Raw genomic sequence first — 15,498 nt, 5'->3', positions numbered from 1 at the left:
ACAGGAACATCTGGCCTTTGCGACACAGTTCTTCCAAGACCACGGGTGGTTGTTAAATCTCCCGAAGTCTCATTTGACACCCACACAGAGACTTTAGTTTCTGGGGGTGATTTTGGACACACACCTCCATCGTGTGTTTCTTCTGGAGTCCAAAGCAGTGGACATTCGCCAGTTGGTCCTGTTGATCCTTCAGTCTCCGAATCCAACAGTTTGGCAGGGAGTGAAACTGCTAGGCAAGATGGTGGCAACCTTCAAGATGCTGCAGTTTGCAAGATTTCACTAAAGAACATTTCAGTGGAACAATCTGTCATGTTGGTCAGGAAATTCAAAGACCATGAAACAGGAACGGCTGTTGCTATCTCAGGAGACAAGGGATTCCTTGATCTGGTGGACGGATCTGGAGTCTCTGCAAATGGGGCATTCCCTGTGCTCTTGGGATTGGCTGGTTGTCACAACCGATGCCAGTCTCAGGGGCTGGGGGGCGGTAGTCCTGCACCTGGGGTTGCAGGGTCTGTGGTCCTAGGAGGAATCCAGACTGCCGATCAATATCTTGGGAGCTCCGAGCAGTTTGGAACACCCTTCTGCAGACAAAGGATCTCCTGAGGGGATCACCTGTACGCATACAGTCAGACAATGCCATGGTTGTGGCTTACCTGAATCATCAGGGCGGGACTCGCAGCATGATGGCAATGCAGGTCTCACAGATTTTCCAGCGGGCAGAGGTGAACATTCCTACTCTCTCGGCTGTGTTCATTCCGGGGATCCGGAATATAGAAGCAGATATCCTCAGCAGGGCGGAGCTGCTGGAAGGAGAGTGGGTGCTACATCATTAAGTCTTTCAGGAAATAGTGACTCTGTGGGCTCTCAGAGATAGACTTGATGGCGTCAACTGACACAACTGTCAGGTTCCCAGGTTCTGTTCTCGGACCAGGGATTCGACCGCGTGGCCAGTGGATGCCATGACAGTTCTGTGGCGTTTCAACCTCGCCTACGTGTTCCCTCCGTTTCCTATGATTCCTCGGGTTCTAAAGAGAGTGAGGATGCAGGAGGTACAAGTCATACTGATTGTACCAGACTGGCCCAGGAGGTTGTGTTTTTTTCAAATATACTGAGGTTGTCAACGGACACTTGGCATCTTCCTCTTCAGCCGTACTTACTCAAACAAGGACCGTTTCTGCACCTGGACCTAACTAGTCTCAATTTGACGGCCTGGCTTTTGAAACCTCCTTACTAAGGAAGAAAGGTTTTTCGGATGCTATTATCCAGACTATGCTTAGGGCTCGCAAGCCTGTATCAGCTGCTAATTACCATCGGGTTTGGAAGATCTATATCAGGTGGGGTCAGAAGGTACCACACCTCTAGGTTCAAGGTCTCTAGACTTTTGGAATTTCTCCAGGATGGCTTTTCTGCAGGTCTTAGTCTGCAGTCCTTAAAGGTGCAGTGGTCAGCTTTATCGATCTTCTTTCAGAAAAGGGTAGCTCTTTTGACTGAAGTGCAGACCTTTTTGCAGGGTGTTATGAGACTTAAACCCCCATATAGGCAGCCGGTGGCACCTTGGGACCTGTTGTTGGTTTTGCCGGTGTTGCAAAAACCTCCATTTGAGCCTTTAAGGTCGGCTGATCTTAAATTTCTTTCTTGGAAACTTACCTTTTTGTTGGCCATAGCTTCGGCGAGGCGAGTTTCAGAATTGGGGGCCTTGTCTTGCAAATCTCCATTTCTGATTTTCCATGATGACAGGGCTGTGCTTAGAACAGTACCTAAGTTCCTACCTAAGGTAGTGTAAAATTTTAATTTAAACCAAGATATTGTGCTCCCGGGTGTTTTGCCCTCCTGAGGAGGCTAGAAATAGGGACAAGTTGAAGAAACTGGATGTTGTTCGCGCTTTGCGCATTTACATTGAAAGAGAAAAGGATATTCGCAAAAGTGATTTTCGGTACTCTTTACCTAGAAGGGCGCCCGTCGCGGGCATCGCGGGTACATTTATGTATGGCCGCGACGCGACCGACGCGATGCCCGCGATTTCCCATTGAAACCAATGTTAAACTTTGAAATCGTGTCGGTCGCGTCGCGGCCATCCATAAATGTACCCGCGATGCTCCCGATTTCCCATAGGAATCAATGTTAAAAGGCGCGATGGACCCGATTTTACTGTTAAATGGCTCAATCCACCCGATTTGGCCATAGGAATCAATGTTAAATGGGCCACAGAGCCCATTAACCCTTAAATGTCCCCCCAAATTTTTAACGCCACCCCACGATCCACGCCAACCCGAAGCGTGGCGAGCGCAGCGAGCCCGCGAGGGGCGGCGGTACGCGTCCTCCGACCTTTTCATGCCCTACTATCCACTAGGGCGTGGTGTGAGAATATAATAGTGTGGCGAGCGCAGCGAGCCACCGAGCCCGAAGCGTGGCGAGCGGACGCGGATACCTTCACAGGTAGACGCGTCCCCTCGCGGGCTTCACAGGTGTCCGTGGCGAGGTGGACACCTGTGAAGCCCGCGAGGGGACGCGTCTACCTGTGAAGGTATCCGCGTGCGCTCGCCACACTATTATATTCTCACACCACGCCCTAGTGGATAGTAGGGCATGAAAAGGTCGGAGGACGCGTACCGCCGCCCCTCGCGGGCTCGCTGCGCTCGCCACGCTTCGGGTTGGCGTGGATCGTGGGGTGGCGTTAAACATTTGGGGGGACATTTAAGGGTTAATTTGGCCTATTTGGCCCCAAATCGGGTCCATTGAGGCATTTAACAGTAAAATCGCGGTCAATCAGCCGTTTTAACATTGTTCCCTATGGGAAAATCGCGGTGATCGCGGGCATCGCGGCCATCCCGATTTACCCGCGATGCCCGCAATGACCGCGATTTTTACCCCCGACGCCCGCGATTTCAATCGCTGGCGCCGTTCTAGGTAAAGAGTACCTGATTTTCTTTTGGTACTTTATGGACGTACATAAGAGGGTGGCCTGCTTCTAAGCAGACCATTGACATGGTTAAGGTCAATAATTGCCTTTGCCTACACAAAGGTAGGCAGATCTATTCCTTCAAGGATTAATGCCCATACCACCAGGTCAGTTGCTTCCTCTTGGGCTGTGCGTCATGGGGCTACAGCGGAGCAGTCATGGAAGGCTGCCACCTGGTCCTCTGATCATACCTTTATCAAATTCTATAGGTTCCACGAGTTCAAATCGGAGGGCGCTTCATGTGGGCAAGCAGTGATGAGAACTGTAAGCCTGAGCGTACCCTCCCAAAGGACTGGCTCTTGAACGTCCCATGGTTGAGCTGTGTCCCCAGGATGGACAAAAGAGAAAAGGGGATTTTTGTAAGACCTTACCGTTCAAATCCTTTTCTCTGAGTCCATCCTGGTGACACAGCAATCCCTCCCTTACACTCAGTACGTTTATACCGTTCATGTGTGGCCATGTTATTGGTTATGTTGATTGTACATATTAATATGTTCAGGTGTTGTACTGAGTAATGTATCCTAGTGTGCTTTAGAAGTTTAACTGAGGAATGCTGGGATGCAGAACAGAGGAGCCTGCCTCTTAAAAGAAGCACATCCCATGGTTGAGCTGTGTCGCCAGGATGGACTCAGAGAAAGGGATTTGAACGGTAATGCTGGGTACACACCAGGACGACAAGGGTCCAATCCCATCAATCTAGATCCAATTCCGACTGGATGTAGATTATGTGGTGATTGGGCCCTTTTCTGTCCTGTGTGGACTGATACCGATCCGATGCGCGGTCCCACGGGTCGGTCGTTATTCAGATCCTACCTGCTGCAGGTAGGATCTGAAGAACGACCATACTCCCAGTGCACATCATGAGCGGGTCGGAAGAAAATAACTTTTATGGGTTGCTGTATTTATAGATTGTTATTTTATCTGTAAGAATTACATTTCTTTCTGATAAGCCCAAATAACTACATAGGAATTAAAATTGTTATGTTCCACGCATATGTTTATATTGCTTGGTGCGTGTTAATAAACTTATGGCTCCCACACATGTTATTGTACTATATGTGCACATATACTCCAGTATTGATAATTATCAGCAGATTTAACTACAGGAGTATAGATACTAGTCCTTCTGAGAATTAACAGCCCTCCAGTGTAATGTGTTTTATTTAGACATGTACAAATAAGTAATATAGCCAGTATTAAGGCTGTATATTAGTTGGAGAGTTTGTATGCTCCATACATATATTGCTGTGTGTGCTCCATCAACACACACACACACACAAACAAACGTATTGTTGTCAAGTCATAATAACAAATCTTAAGATCACCTACAGTAATTAGAACTTTAACCTCATGAATTGTCATCAGTACCAGGTATGTGAGTTTCTATCTGTGTGTAGACAAGAGGATGCCCAAACGGTACTGGATAAATAAAGTCCAATACTGCAAAAAAGTAGTTTTATTAAATAGAACATGTAAAAATCTACACAATGTAATTTTATTAGTACATATTTATAAATACACACTCTTATGCTGTGTACACACGGGGGCGATAGGGGCTATAAATCGCTGGAAATATGGTCGCAGGCGACCATATTGCCAGTGATTGGAGTGTGCACCAGCGATAAATCGCCGGGTGCGCGCTCCCGTTTTCTGCCCCATTGTAATCGCTGGTCGCAGGAGCTTGCTCCTGCGACCAACTAATTACCTCTGTGGCTCCCCCAGCAGAGGTTCCTTTTCATCAGCGACCATCTCTGGTCGCTGATGAAAAGGAGACACTGAGCAATATATCCCCCCCCCCCCCATGTGTACGCACCTTTACAATGAAAAATAACAGTTCACTACCATATTTTTGCCTTAACCCAATCGTGACAAAAACATGTAGTCACATGGTCAGCTCACCACCAAGAAGGCCACTTACTACTTTCTGGAGTTTAGAGACAAGTTACAGAACGTGTTACATGACTATTATACCTTTATGACCCCTTGCCCCTATAAATGGACCTTTTTGTAAATAGGATTGCATACACTGTAGTGTGATGGCTGTTACCATTCACATCTTCTTGTCCATTTAAATGTACAAAAATACTGTAATCATTTTTAGGCTGATGCTATATCAAAATTTCATCTTAGAACAAATCGCAATGTTTTGGTGTCTGCACGGCATTGTTTTATGTACTAAAAATTAACAAATTCATTTTTCAAGGGGGTAACTTGGGACCTTATTAGTCTACTATAGCAGTGCCATCACTGGGATACACTGATCACATGCAATCTGTCATAAAGGTTTAACTCACCTGCGTGAAAGTAACATTGTAATACTAGCAAGGGTCGAGTCACGCAGCAGTTAGTAACGTGTGGCTACAGTAGTGCCACAGTGTGAGAGGTTCTAAGGTCTACAGATGTCCAGTGCCTTACAGTGCGTGACTACTACACTTTCCTCCCAGGAGGCACAAAAAAAAAAAATATATATATATTTACTAGCATCATTTGCAGTAAGTATAAAGTCAAAGTTACATGAGGTAGGAGCTGGTGAAAGTTGCCATACCACCAGCATTAGACTTCAAACCAAATACTATTATCCAGTAGTATAATAATGCAAACCCATGCTTTTCCTGTTATAATGTACTTTCTAGCATCCTGCATCTTTTAAAACCTGTGCAGTTCCACTTCCCTGCCTGGGGTGTGCCGCTCATCTGTGGTGTTCCTAGCACAGGTCTGGTCTGCATATCCGCACTGAAATACAGACCAGACCTGTGCTAGAAGCACCGCAGCTGAGACCCCAGGCAAAGAAGAGGAACTGCACAGGTTTTGAAAGCTGCAGGGTGCTAGAATGAACACTACTGTTGTACAGTAAGCTCTACTAAAAATACATTTGCATTCTAATGGAGGTACTAAAATTAGTCTTAAACTGATTTACAATGGCCACGTATAAACATGTGTGAACCAATGACAATATATATCTGTACAATATGTATATAATCCTGCAGAATATGCTGGAACTTTGTAAAGGTTTAGAATATACAAGCAAGGCACACCCTTCGTTCACATCATGTTTAAGGATTGTTCAACTCAGATTGTAACATTTATAGCCGATCCTTTCTGGAGGAATAAAATTTGTCTGAACATAACTGATCAATTTCACCATATAGTCCATTATATGGACTCACCGCAGCTGCCAATTATTTTTACAACAATTGGATTCATTTCAATGATTTAAATGAAGGTGCTGACACAGGAGCCGATCCTTTCACTTTCAAAATTGTCCACACAAATTGGATGAAATCTGTCCCAATCTGGACTCATCACTGAACTGCCAATTACAGGGGTGATTATTCCAGTACACCCAATTAACAAAAGAAAATATAGCTGCTTATTCATGAGAACACAGCCTAAAACTTCACAAGGTATAAGGTGCGTACACACAACCATAATAGTTATGATTTTGCCGATTCAGACGGGTCGGTACACCAAAATCCAAATTTTAGCCATTGTGTACACACAAGGTCACCGATGACAGGAGTTTTTGCGTGTCATCAGCAACAGACTCAGTCAGGGCAAACGGGAGACATCACTAAAATGCTGGGTACACACATCGCCCAGTGCGTACCCAGCTTCATAGCTTTATCACTCTGCCATAGAGTAATGCGCTTCACAACTCTGATGTCACTAGTTTATGTGATTGGCTGAATACTGTATTGCCCACATAATGGCCTGCCTCCATATAAAGTCTGCTGTAGACAAATGGTTGTATTAAACCTTCACACTGGAGAGTATTTACAATAACAGATGGTACTGCATTAAAAACTTAGGAGACTGAGGCACCAATAAAAAAAGGATATTATAAAAAAAACCTTAAAGTTCCATATTGAACTTTCCTAAAGAACAGTGCAACAAGATTTAAATATACATAAAAAGAAAAAACTATGGATGTAAAATCTCACCAAGGCAAATAGATCAGTTATTTGTAAAGTGGCTGCATTATTCTACTACGCAGATCACCTGAAAACATAACCAATCCATCCCTGTGTAAACATGGCACAAACTATGGCAAAGTCTCTGAACTGCTGATCAGAAACAGGTCAAGTGGTTTTTCCCCCAAAAAATATCTTCTTTGTCTTCATCCCATAGTTCTAGGTGTTACTCTTCATTAAATTCATGTAATAAAAAGTTGCTCCTAGGGCCCAGCTGGTCTCCACATCATTTATTTTCTTTACAAGCTGTGGAGACAAAATAGAAGTTTAGAAATGCTTCTGCACCTAACAACACATCCTAGATCTGAATGAATAAAATATTCTTATTAAATACTTTGTTCTTTACATAGTTGAATGTGCTGACAATAAAATCACACATTATGAATGGAAATCAAATTTATTAACCCATGGAGGTCTGGATTTGGAGTCCCCCTCAAAATTAAAGTGTAAGAACACACTACAGGTCAGAACACTTGATCTTTGATAAAGCCGCCGACAGATGAAGGAGGGGAAACGCGTCAGTTCTCCAAATCCCTTCATCCATCCAACGCCGGCCGGCACACGGGAGCCTACTTGAGAACCTTGTCAGACGTTGCATACAAACAAGGTACTCTGGCATTTAGCAACAGTTGCCATTACAGCAATCTCCCCAGTGAATGGACACATTGGGTGACATTCTATCCTCTGCGCTAAATGCGCATGTTTAATTCGCACACTATATCGCCGCAAATCGCCTATTTTCAAATCGCATTTTTCAGCCTAAATGCGCATATTTAACGTGATGCGCATTGGAGGCTGAAAAGTGCGAATAGGGGCGATTTGCGGCGATGTGGTGCGCTGTTTTTAGTCCTGAAAATGTGCGATTTTCATGTGTGAAAATCGCACATTTGCAGGACAGCGCAAGGTGTAAAAAAAAGAACCGAGCGCGGGGTCCCCCGCCCGAGTGTAACCAGCCCCGGGCTCACTGAGCCGGTGCTGGTGACAAAATCAGGGTCCCCGACAAATAGGGGTCCCCTTGATTTTATGAAACCAGCACCAGACTCAAGGTCCGGCGCTGGTTCCCAAAATACGGGGGACAAAGTGACTAGGGGTCCCCCGTATTTTAAGAACCAGCACCGGACACAACCAGCCAGCAGGGTAATGCCACAGCCGGGGGGAGACTTTTTATACAAGTCCCCCCGGCCAAAGCATTAACCCCCTGGCTGGTCAGCATGGGCAGGGGTCCTGGGGAAGTGGGGACCCCCCCAATGAAGGGGTCCCCCCCCTCCAGGACTTACCAGCCCATGCTGATAGTCCGGGGCTGTCCTCCATGCCGCCCCTGGGCTGTGGGCATGGAGCTGATGCTTTGTGTAAAAAAAAGAATGTAAACTATTGTTTTACACTGGCGAACTATCAGTCCCAGCAAGCCTACCCCGCATGCTGGGACTTGGGGAACCACAAGTCCCAGCATGCGGGGCTTTAAAGTGCCCGCTGGCACTTGTAGTTCTGCAGTATAAAAAATAGTGCACAAAATCACACTGACACCCTGTAAAATAAAACTTTAATACACACAAAACACACACACACTGATACTTACCTACCTTGAGCCCGTAGGTCGGTCCCTGGATCCTGGATTCTTCCTCCGGGGCTCCAGGGCAGAAGAGTCCGGTTCCGGGGCCTTGGTCCTGGTTCCGGGGCTCCTGGCGTGAAGAATCCGGGGTCCGGGATCCGTGGTAGTCCAGAGGGGTACCTAAGGAGGAAAATCCTACTCACCTGCTCCCCGGCGGCGACAGCGCTGCTCCCGAATGGTACCCGGCTTCAAGGAGTTGGTCCGGCGCTGAGATGTTTCCTCTTCGCCGTCTGTGAACAGAATGATTTCTCGGCCAATCAGGAGCCGAGAAAGTCGGCTCCTGATTGGCCAGAAATCATTCTGAATATAGACGCCGACGGAGTAACATCTCAGCGCATCCAGAGGGAACCAGCGTCGGGAGATGGCTGCGGGAGCACGACCAGGAATGAATACCCCCCCATAGTGTGAACCTGCTTTCATCTGTGAAGAGCACAGGGCACCAGTGGTGAATTTGCCAATCTTGGTGTTCTCTGGCAAATGCCCAATGTCCTGCACAATGTTGGGCGTAAAGCACAACCCCCCCCTGACACATGCACATTTATGGCCTGCTGGAGGTCATTTTGCAGGGCTCTGGCAGCCCTCCTCCTGTTCCTCCTTGAACAAAGGTGGAGGTAGCATTGCTGCTGCTGGGTTGTTGCCCTCCTACACATCTCCTGATGTACTGGCCTGTCTCCTGGTAGTGCCTCCATGCTCTGGACACTATGCTGGACAGACATAGCAAGCCTTCTTGCCACAGCTCGCATTGATGTGCCATCCTGGATGAGCTTCACTACCTGAGCCACTTGTGTGGGTTGCAGACTCCGTCTCATGCTACCACTAGAGTGAAAGCACCGCCAGCTTTCAAAAGTGACCAAAGCATCAGCCAGAAAGCATAGGATCCTGGTCTGTGGTCACCACCTGCAGAACAACTCCTTTATTGGGGGTGTCTTGCTAACTGTCTATAATTTCCACCTGCTGTCTATTCCAGTGGTTCCCAAACTTTTTTGAATCACGGCACCCTAGAGCAGCGGTTCTCAAACTGTGGGTCCTGACCCCAAAATGGGTCCCGACTATCTCAGCATGGGGTCACGACTCCATGTTGCTGCCATCAGACTAATGTGTTTGTTGAGGGGGGACAGGGGATAACTCGTTAAGTAATCACCCACTGTTTTCCTCTTCCATCCCCCTATCCCCTTTTCCATCCCCCCCATTACCCACTGCCTCCCTGTCACAATAGCGGTCACTTCACTTCACTGACCACACATGTGGTGGCCATTCTGTGGTAAATTGCTGGGGTCCTGTAATAATATTTATTGTCTGACGGGGTCCCAGAGCAAATAGTTTGAGAACCCTTGCCCTAGAGCATCAAATTATTTTCAAGGCACCCCTAGGCCAAATGCTTCTTATAAATAAATTCACTGAAAAAAATGTTGTCCACATATATTATGATTGGCAGCCACAAGCACTGGTTTTGCCTGGTACAATGACCATAAATAATATAAATTGATCTTGGTCCACCAACCAAAGGCACCCCAGGGTGCCTAGGCACACAGTTTGGAAACCACTGGTCTATTCCATTTGCACAGCATGCAAAATTGATTGTCAATAAGTGTTGCTTCCTAAGTGGACAGTTTGGTTTCACAGAAGTGTGATTGACTTGGAGTTACATTGTGTTGTTTAAGTGTTCCCTTTATTTTTTTGAGCTGTGTATTTAACAATATATTGTAAGCTCTTCTGGGGCAGGGCCTGATGTCAATGTTCAATTATTCCATGTAGGCGCTGTGGAATGTGTGCGCGCTATATAAATAACTAATAATGATATTAGGTAACCTTACTATTCTATACAGTCAGCATATCTTAGGCACAATAACATGACATTTATAATTTGATCAAAATGACGATATCCCAATTTTTATTCCTAGCAGTGTACATTCAACCATACCGTGTGCTATTCCTGTAATATGCACCTACACGGATTGCACACCCTGCCAGCAGCAACCTACGCAGGGCACCCTAGATTGTTGCCTTGGATGGTTCCTCTGTGGGCAGCATGTACTTCACCTGGATATTTCCATACTGGATACATCACTACGTAATACTACTACACAATTGTCAGTTTTCCCATATATGCATCGGGCACTTGTATGGCTCACCTCCCAACGTGTAACCTTCGTAATGCACCCAACATGGCTGCCTAATCTGGTATGCTTGTGAATGGGATGGAGAATACACGGACCTGACTGTTTAGTTGGAACCCTACTCTGAGCGTTAGGATGCTGCAATCACCCTATTTAGTGTCATCTCTTAAAGAAAATGTCTTCACCTACTCTTCACTATGCTGACTGTGTGATCAAGGTTTTTGTTTCTTTCTGTCTGTGTGTGTCTTGTCTGTCGCTATATTACTTAAATCTTTTGAACTTTGGGGGTTATTCAGACCTGATCTCTGTTGTGCGAATTGACTCGGCAAATGATTATTGAACTGGGCATGCGTCTGGGCCACAACAAACATGCGCCACGCCAAACCAACGAAAATCAGCAATTTATTTATTCGCAACCCAGCCACAGCTTGATTGACAGGAAGTTGCTATTTGTGTGTGGTAACAGTCCAGGGCAATCAGCGGGGTACCTGCGGCGGCTGGGAACTAATAGCGCTATTTGCCGGGTAGCAAGGAAAGCAGCTGCTGAATGTGAAACCTTATTTTGAAAAGACTGGCTACCCATTTATTGGCTGAGAGAAATATCAGCAGATAGCGCTACTAGTTCCCAGCCACCACAGGGAACCTGCTGACTGCCCAGTGCCACAGGGACCCCGCCGACCCTGCTGTCTGCCCCATATACTCCGCCACAGCACATAGGTGTGTGATAGCAGTGCTTCACCGCTGGCACACACCTGGGATCGGACCCAACACATTGTGGATGGTAAAAAGCACCCACGATGTGCCAATGATGGGTCCGATCCGATAAATTTAATGTGCAGCCTGTCCGACCTACCAACTCCGACCCAATGCGAATGGGACCGCGCATCGGGTCGGAGGGGATGTCAAACACAATTTAATTTCCCTGCCCGATCTGTCGGAATCGGACGAATTAGCCCAAATCGGAAGTGTCTGGGCACCTTAAAGCGCCTTGAGTCTTGTTGGAGAAAGACAGCTATACAAAATGATTATTATTTTAATATCTTATCTGCACATGTCACTGAACAGAACCCACGGGGACAGGATTTGTGTTCTAGACAGCAGGATTGACTTAACGTGGGATAAAAACGTTAACCCTACAGGTTACACCCTTTCAGATAGCAGCATATCCGGATCCAACTCCGTTCAATTAACACTGTCACACCTGGTGTTTTTCTAAGTTCTTGCCTCAATGTCAAAGGAGTATTAACAGTGCTATTTTTGAGGAAGAACTAGCAGGAACTGCATTCCTGAACCTCTCATTAAATATGACATCAGCAACCAAGGGTTTCCTGAACCTGTCCAGGGCCAAAATGTACTTTCCATAAAAGTGATTTTTTTTTTTAAAGAAAGAATTGAATAGTCAACACTCCAATGCTGTATCAATTGAATTGCAATTGGTGCCTTCCTCTGTACCAGATTCTGGCAGGGATGCTACATAAATACACTGCGCATAAGGCGGCACTCACGGCGACTTAAAAATGACAGTCCAAAGCCCTTTACTGCATTTCTTTCTTATTTCCTGATGAGAAAAAACCACAGTAAAAGATTTTGAAACACAGAACTGGGCTTCAGACTGTTATTTTTAAGTCACTGTTGAGTGCCACCTTATGCACATTGTGTATCATTTCTATATACTTTGTGTCTAAAAGGGGCATTACAAAACTAGAATTTAAAATTCTCTTGTGAAGAGCAATTTACAGATATTACCTTCAGCCGCTTGTCTTTTGGAAAACCCAACTCCTGAAGAAGACGTGTTATGTAAGTCAGATCCATACAGAGGAAAGCATTCTTTCCCATTTTCTTTTCTATGGTCGTACATTCTGTTAATAAAAAGGAAAAACAAAAACATTTATTTGTACAACTCCAGTATGTTCCATAGTAATTTAGGAGCCAAGCAATAAATCAAGTCTAGGTATTAGCAGAGAGACAGAGGTAACCAACTTACACTCCATAGGGAAAAATTATAAAAGTAGTGGTCACATTTGATGGGAAGTTTCAAAATAGGACATTCTTAAAATATCAATAAAAACAACATTCCTCTTGTATCCTCGGTTATCAAGATTAGTACAGGCACGCCACAGGGGTGTGTTTTGAATCCGCTTTTATTTTCTCTTTTTACCTTTGATTGTTATCCGCAGGCGGATACCAACTTAATTATAAAGTTTGCGGATGAGGGGGCTTATAGAGAAGAAGTTGATAACCTGGTCAAGTGGAGCACTGGAAATAACCTGTTATTAAATTTGTGTAAGACTAAGGAAATTATTATTGACTTCAGGCGAGGTAGGAAGACGGAATTAGAGCCCCTTCAGATTAATAACCTGGTAGTGGAGAGGGTTATGGATTTTAAGTTACTAGGGGTTACTATCTCACATGATTTTTCCTGGTCTGTAAATATTACTATGATGTTCAAGAAAGTTCACCAACGTTTATTTTTTTTGAGAAAGCTCAAAGCAGCTAAAATTTTCTCAGGAAAATTTGATTAGGTTTTACAAGGGTGTAATTGAAAGCATCATATCATATTGCATTGTGGTGTGGTTTGGAAATAGCACAAAAAAAGACCTTAAGAAATTGGATAGGGTGATTCGGACTGCAGCGACCATTATTGGCTGTGATCTGACCTCTGTTGAGGAAATCTTTGTTAAAAACTGCCGTCGGAAGAGAGAAAGTATTATGCATGATTGTTACCATCCTTATTATGACATCTTTTCTTTCTTACCATCAAAAAAAAAGGCTAAGATGTCTTAGGTCTAGAACTACACGAATGAGAAATAGCTTCTTCCCACTGCAATTACTGATTTTAACCAAAACTATTAATTGTTCTCTCTGTGTGTCTTTGATGTAATTTCGTTGCTGCTCAGTTTTATATTGCGTAACAATGACAATAAATGTTATCTTATCATTCTTATTTCCCTTAAAGCATGTGAAGGATAATTGGCGATAGTTGGTGCGATGATCCAGGCCGTACAAGAGTGTCAAGCTGCGCCTGGTTTAAATGGGTTACAAATAAGCATATATGCGGACACACAGGATTGTTCCTGCACAGGGAACATCATGGCCACCAGATATGAATACATGGCATGCCTTTATACAGCTGGGGTACATGTCAAAAAAAGGTTTTGATTTCAACATGTGGCTTGTTGGGAAGTTTGTGCACAGGTGACAGATGCCAGATAAATAATCTGACCCCCTATTTGTTGTAAAGACACAGGAGTTGTCAGCCTGCCGTGTACTACATTCATAACATGATTAATGGATCACTAACTTCTGCTCAAAATGGGGATCAGCAGATCTTTGAGATTATACTCACTCCTGTTCTTCTTTTACTTTCATCAATAATTGTCCAGCAAACTACACAGCAGTGTCCACAGCTAAGGGAGAGCAGGCTGGAGGGAGATGGTCTCTGGGCCATTTTGGGCTAGACCAGGCATGTCCAAACTATGGCCCTCCAGCTGTTGTGAAACTACAAGTACCATCATGCCTTGCTACAGTTGTGTTATTAGGGAATGCTAAAACTATGGCAAGGCATGCTGGGATGTGTAGTTTCTCAACAGCTGGAGGGCAACCGTTTGGACATGCCTGGGCTAGACAATCTGGGGGAAATTGACTATCTTCTAGAGGGTGCTAAATAAATAAGTAGATTCTGATTGGTTGCCCATAGCAACATCACATGTGAAGTAGAATACATTTAGTAAATGTCCCCCTCTGTCTCCATGGTGTGGCCCCAGAAGGTGTGGTGAGCTACAGCAAGCGTATCCTGCTTTTACCCACTTACTGAGAGCATGAGAAATGGAGTTACAGAGATATCTTATGCAGAGGATGTCTGCCCAACTGTCTCCCACCACACCATTGCTCTCCCAGTAGACGGCACAAGTAACAATGCAGCTCTATGCTGGGCTGTTTCCCTGGCACGGCTCTTCTGTTGCATTCCCTTTGGAATGTAAAGAAACCTTCTGGTTAAGCATTTAGGATTATGGGACCGTGAATTAGGGGGCAACAGATGTTTTCTTTACTGAAAGACATTTTCCAGCCACCTTCATTAATATTCAAACCCACAAGTTGGGCAGAGTACCAGTGGGTATTTAGTGCCCTGAATTACAAAGGTTTCTTCTGGCCCACTATTAAGCTTGCTCATTACCATGTGACTAAAAGGGTGTATAAAAGATTGAATATATAGCGTATGGATCTTTTGGTGTACACATCTAAGAGGAGGGGGGGGGAGGAATTCAATTAGCCACTGTAAATTAGAGAGGCTAATTGATCCCTGGGTGCTTATTCAGTTATCCCTGATAGATGGCAGTATCCAGGCTATCAGGGCTAATTTAATTTTTCAACTGCATTGAGGCATGCGAAAATAAATACTACAAAACGGACCTGTTTTTATGGCCGCAAAAACACATGGATCCAGGAACTTACTCAGATCCTTTTTTTTTGTGTGCGAAAAAGGGTCTGCTTTCTTATAAGAAAACAAAGATGCAATTGAATTGACACCATTGGATAAAGTATGGTAAAGTCCCATGTTTTTTTCTTCCAGAAGTGTTGAATGATCAATTGGGTATCCAGCTGATAAATCTACAGTGTCTAGATCAGGCATGTCCAAACTGTGGCTTTCCAGCTGTTGTGAAATATTAACTTTTGGTAGCTCTCGAGGACTGGAGTTGGCTACCCCAGATCTAGACACTCTAGATCGATCAATTCACAACTGATTAATTGAATTCCCCCTTAAACTGCTTTAACCCCTTCCCGACATTTGACGTACATGTACGTCATGGTCGGGAAGTACTTCCCGACATTTGACGTACATGT

The 15,498-nt window shown here is 44.9% G+C and overlaps 1 protein-coding gene across 1 annotated transcript in view; it reads right to left on the bottom strand.

The window, feature by feature from the left end:
• Positions 1 to 4,397: 4,397 nt before the first annotated feature.
• Positions 4,398 to 15,498, bottom strand: part of ENTPD6 (ectonucleoside triphosphate diphosphohydrolase 6) — a 41,782-nt gene continuing 30,681 nt past the window's right edge. Inside the window, exons 13-14 of the mRNA XM_083175968.1 lie at positions 12,403 to 12,515; positions 4,398 to 7,176 (exon numbers count right to left, since the gene is read on the bottom strand). Of these exons, the coding sequence (XP_083032094.1) occupies positions 7,090 to 7,176; positions 12,403 to 12,515 (200 nt within the window). The 3' untranslated portion in view covers positions 4,398 to 7,089. The remainder of the gene's footprint in view (positions 7,177 to 12,402; positions 12,516 to 15,498) is intronic.

This window comes from Crinia signifera, chromosome 3 (genome assembly GCF_055691185.1).
Source record: "Crinia signifera chromosome 3, ASM5569118v1, whole genome shotgun sequence".
Lineage (NCBI taxonomy): Eukaryota > Metazoa > Chordata > Amphibia > Anura > Myobatrachidae > Crinia > Crinia signifera.
This window is presented reverse-complemented; position numbering and strand designations above follow the sequence as displayed.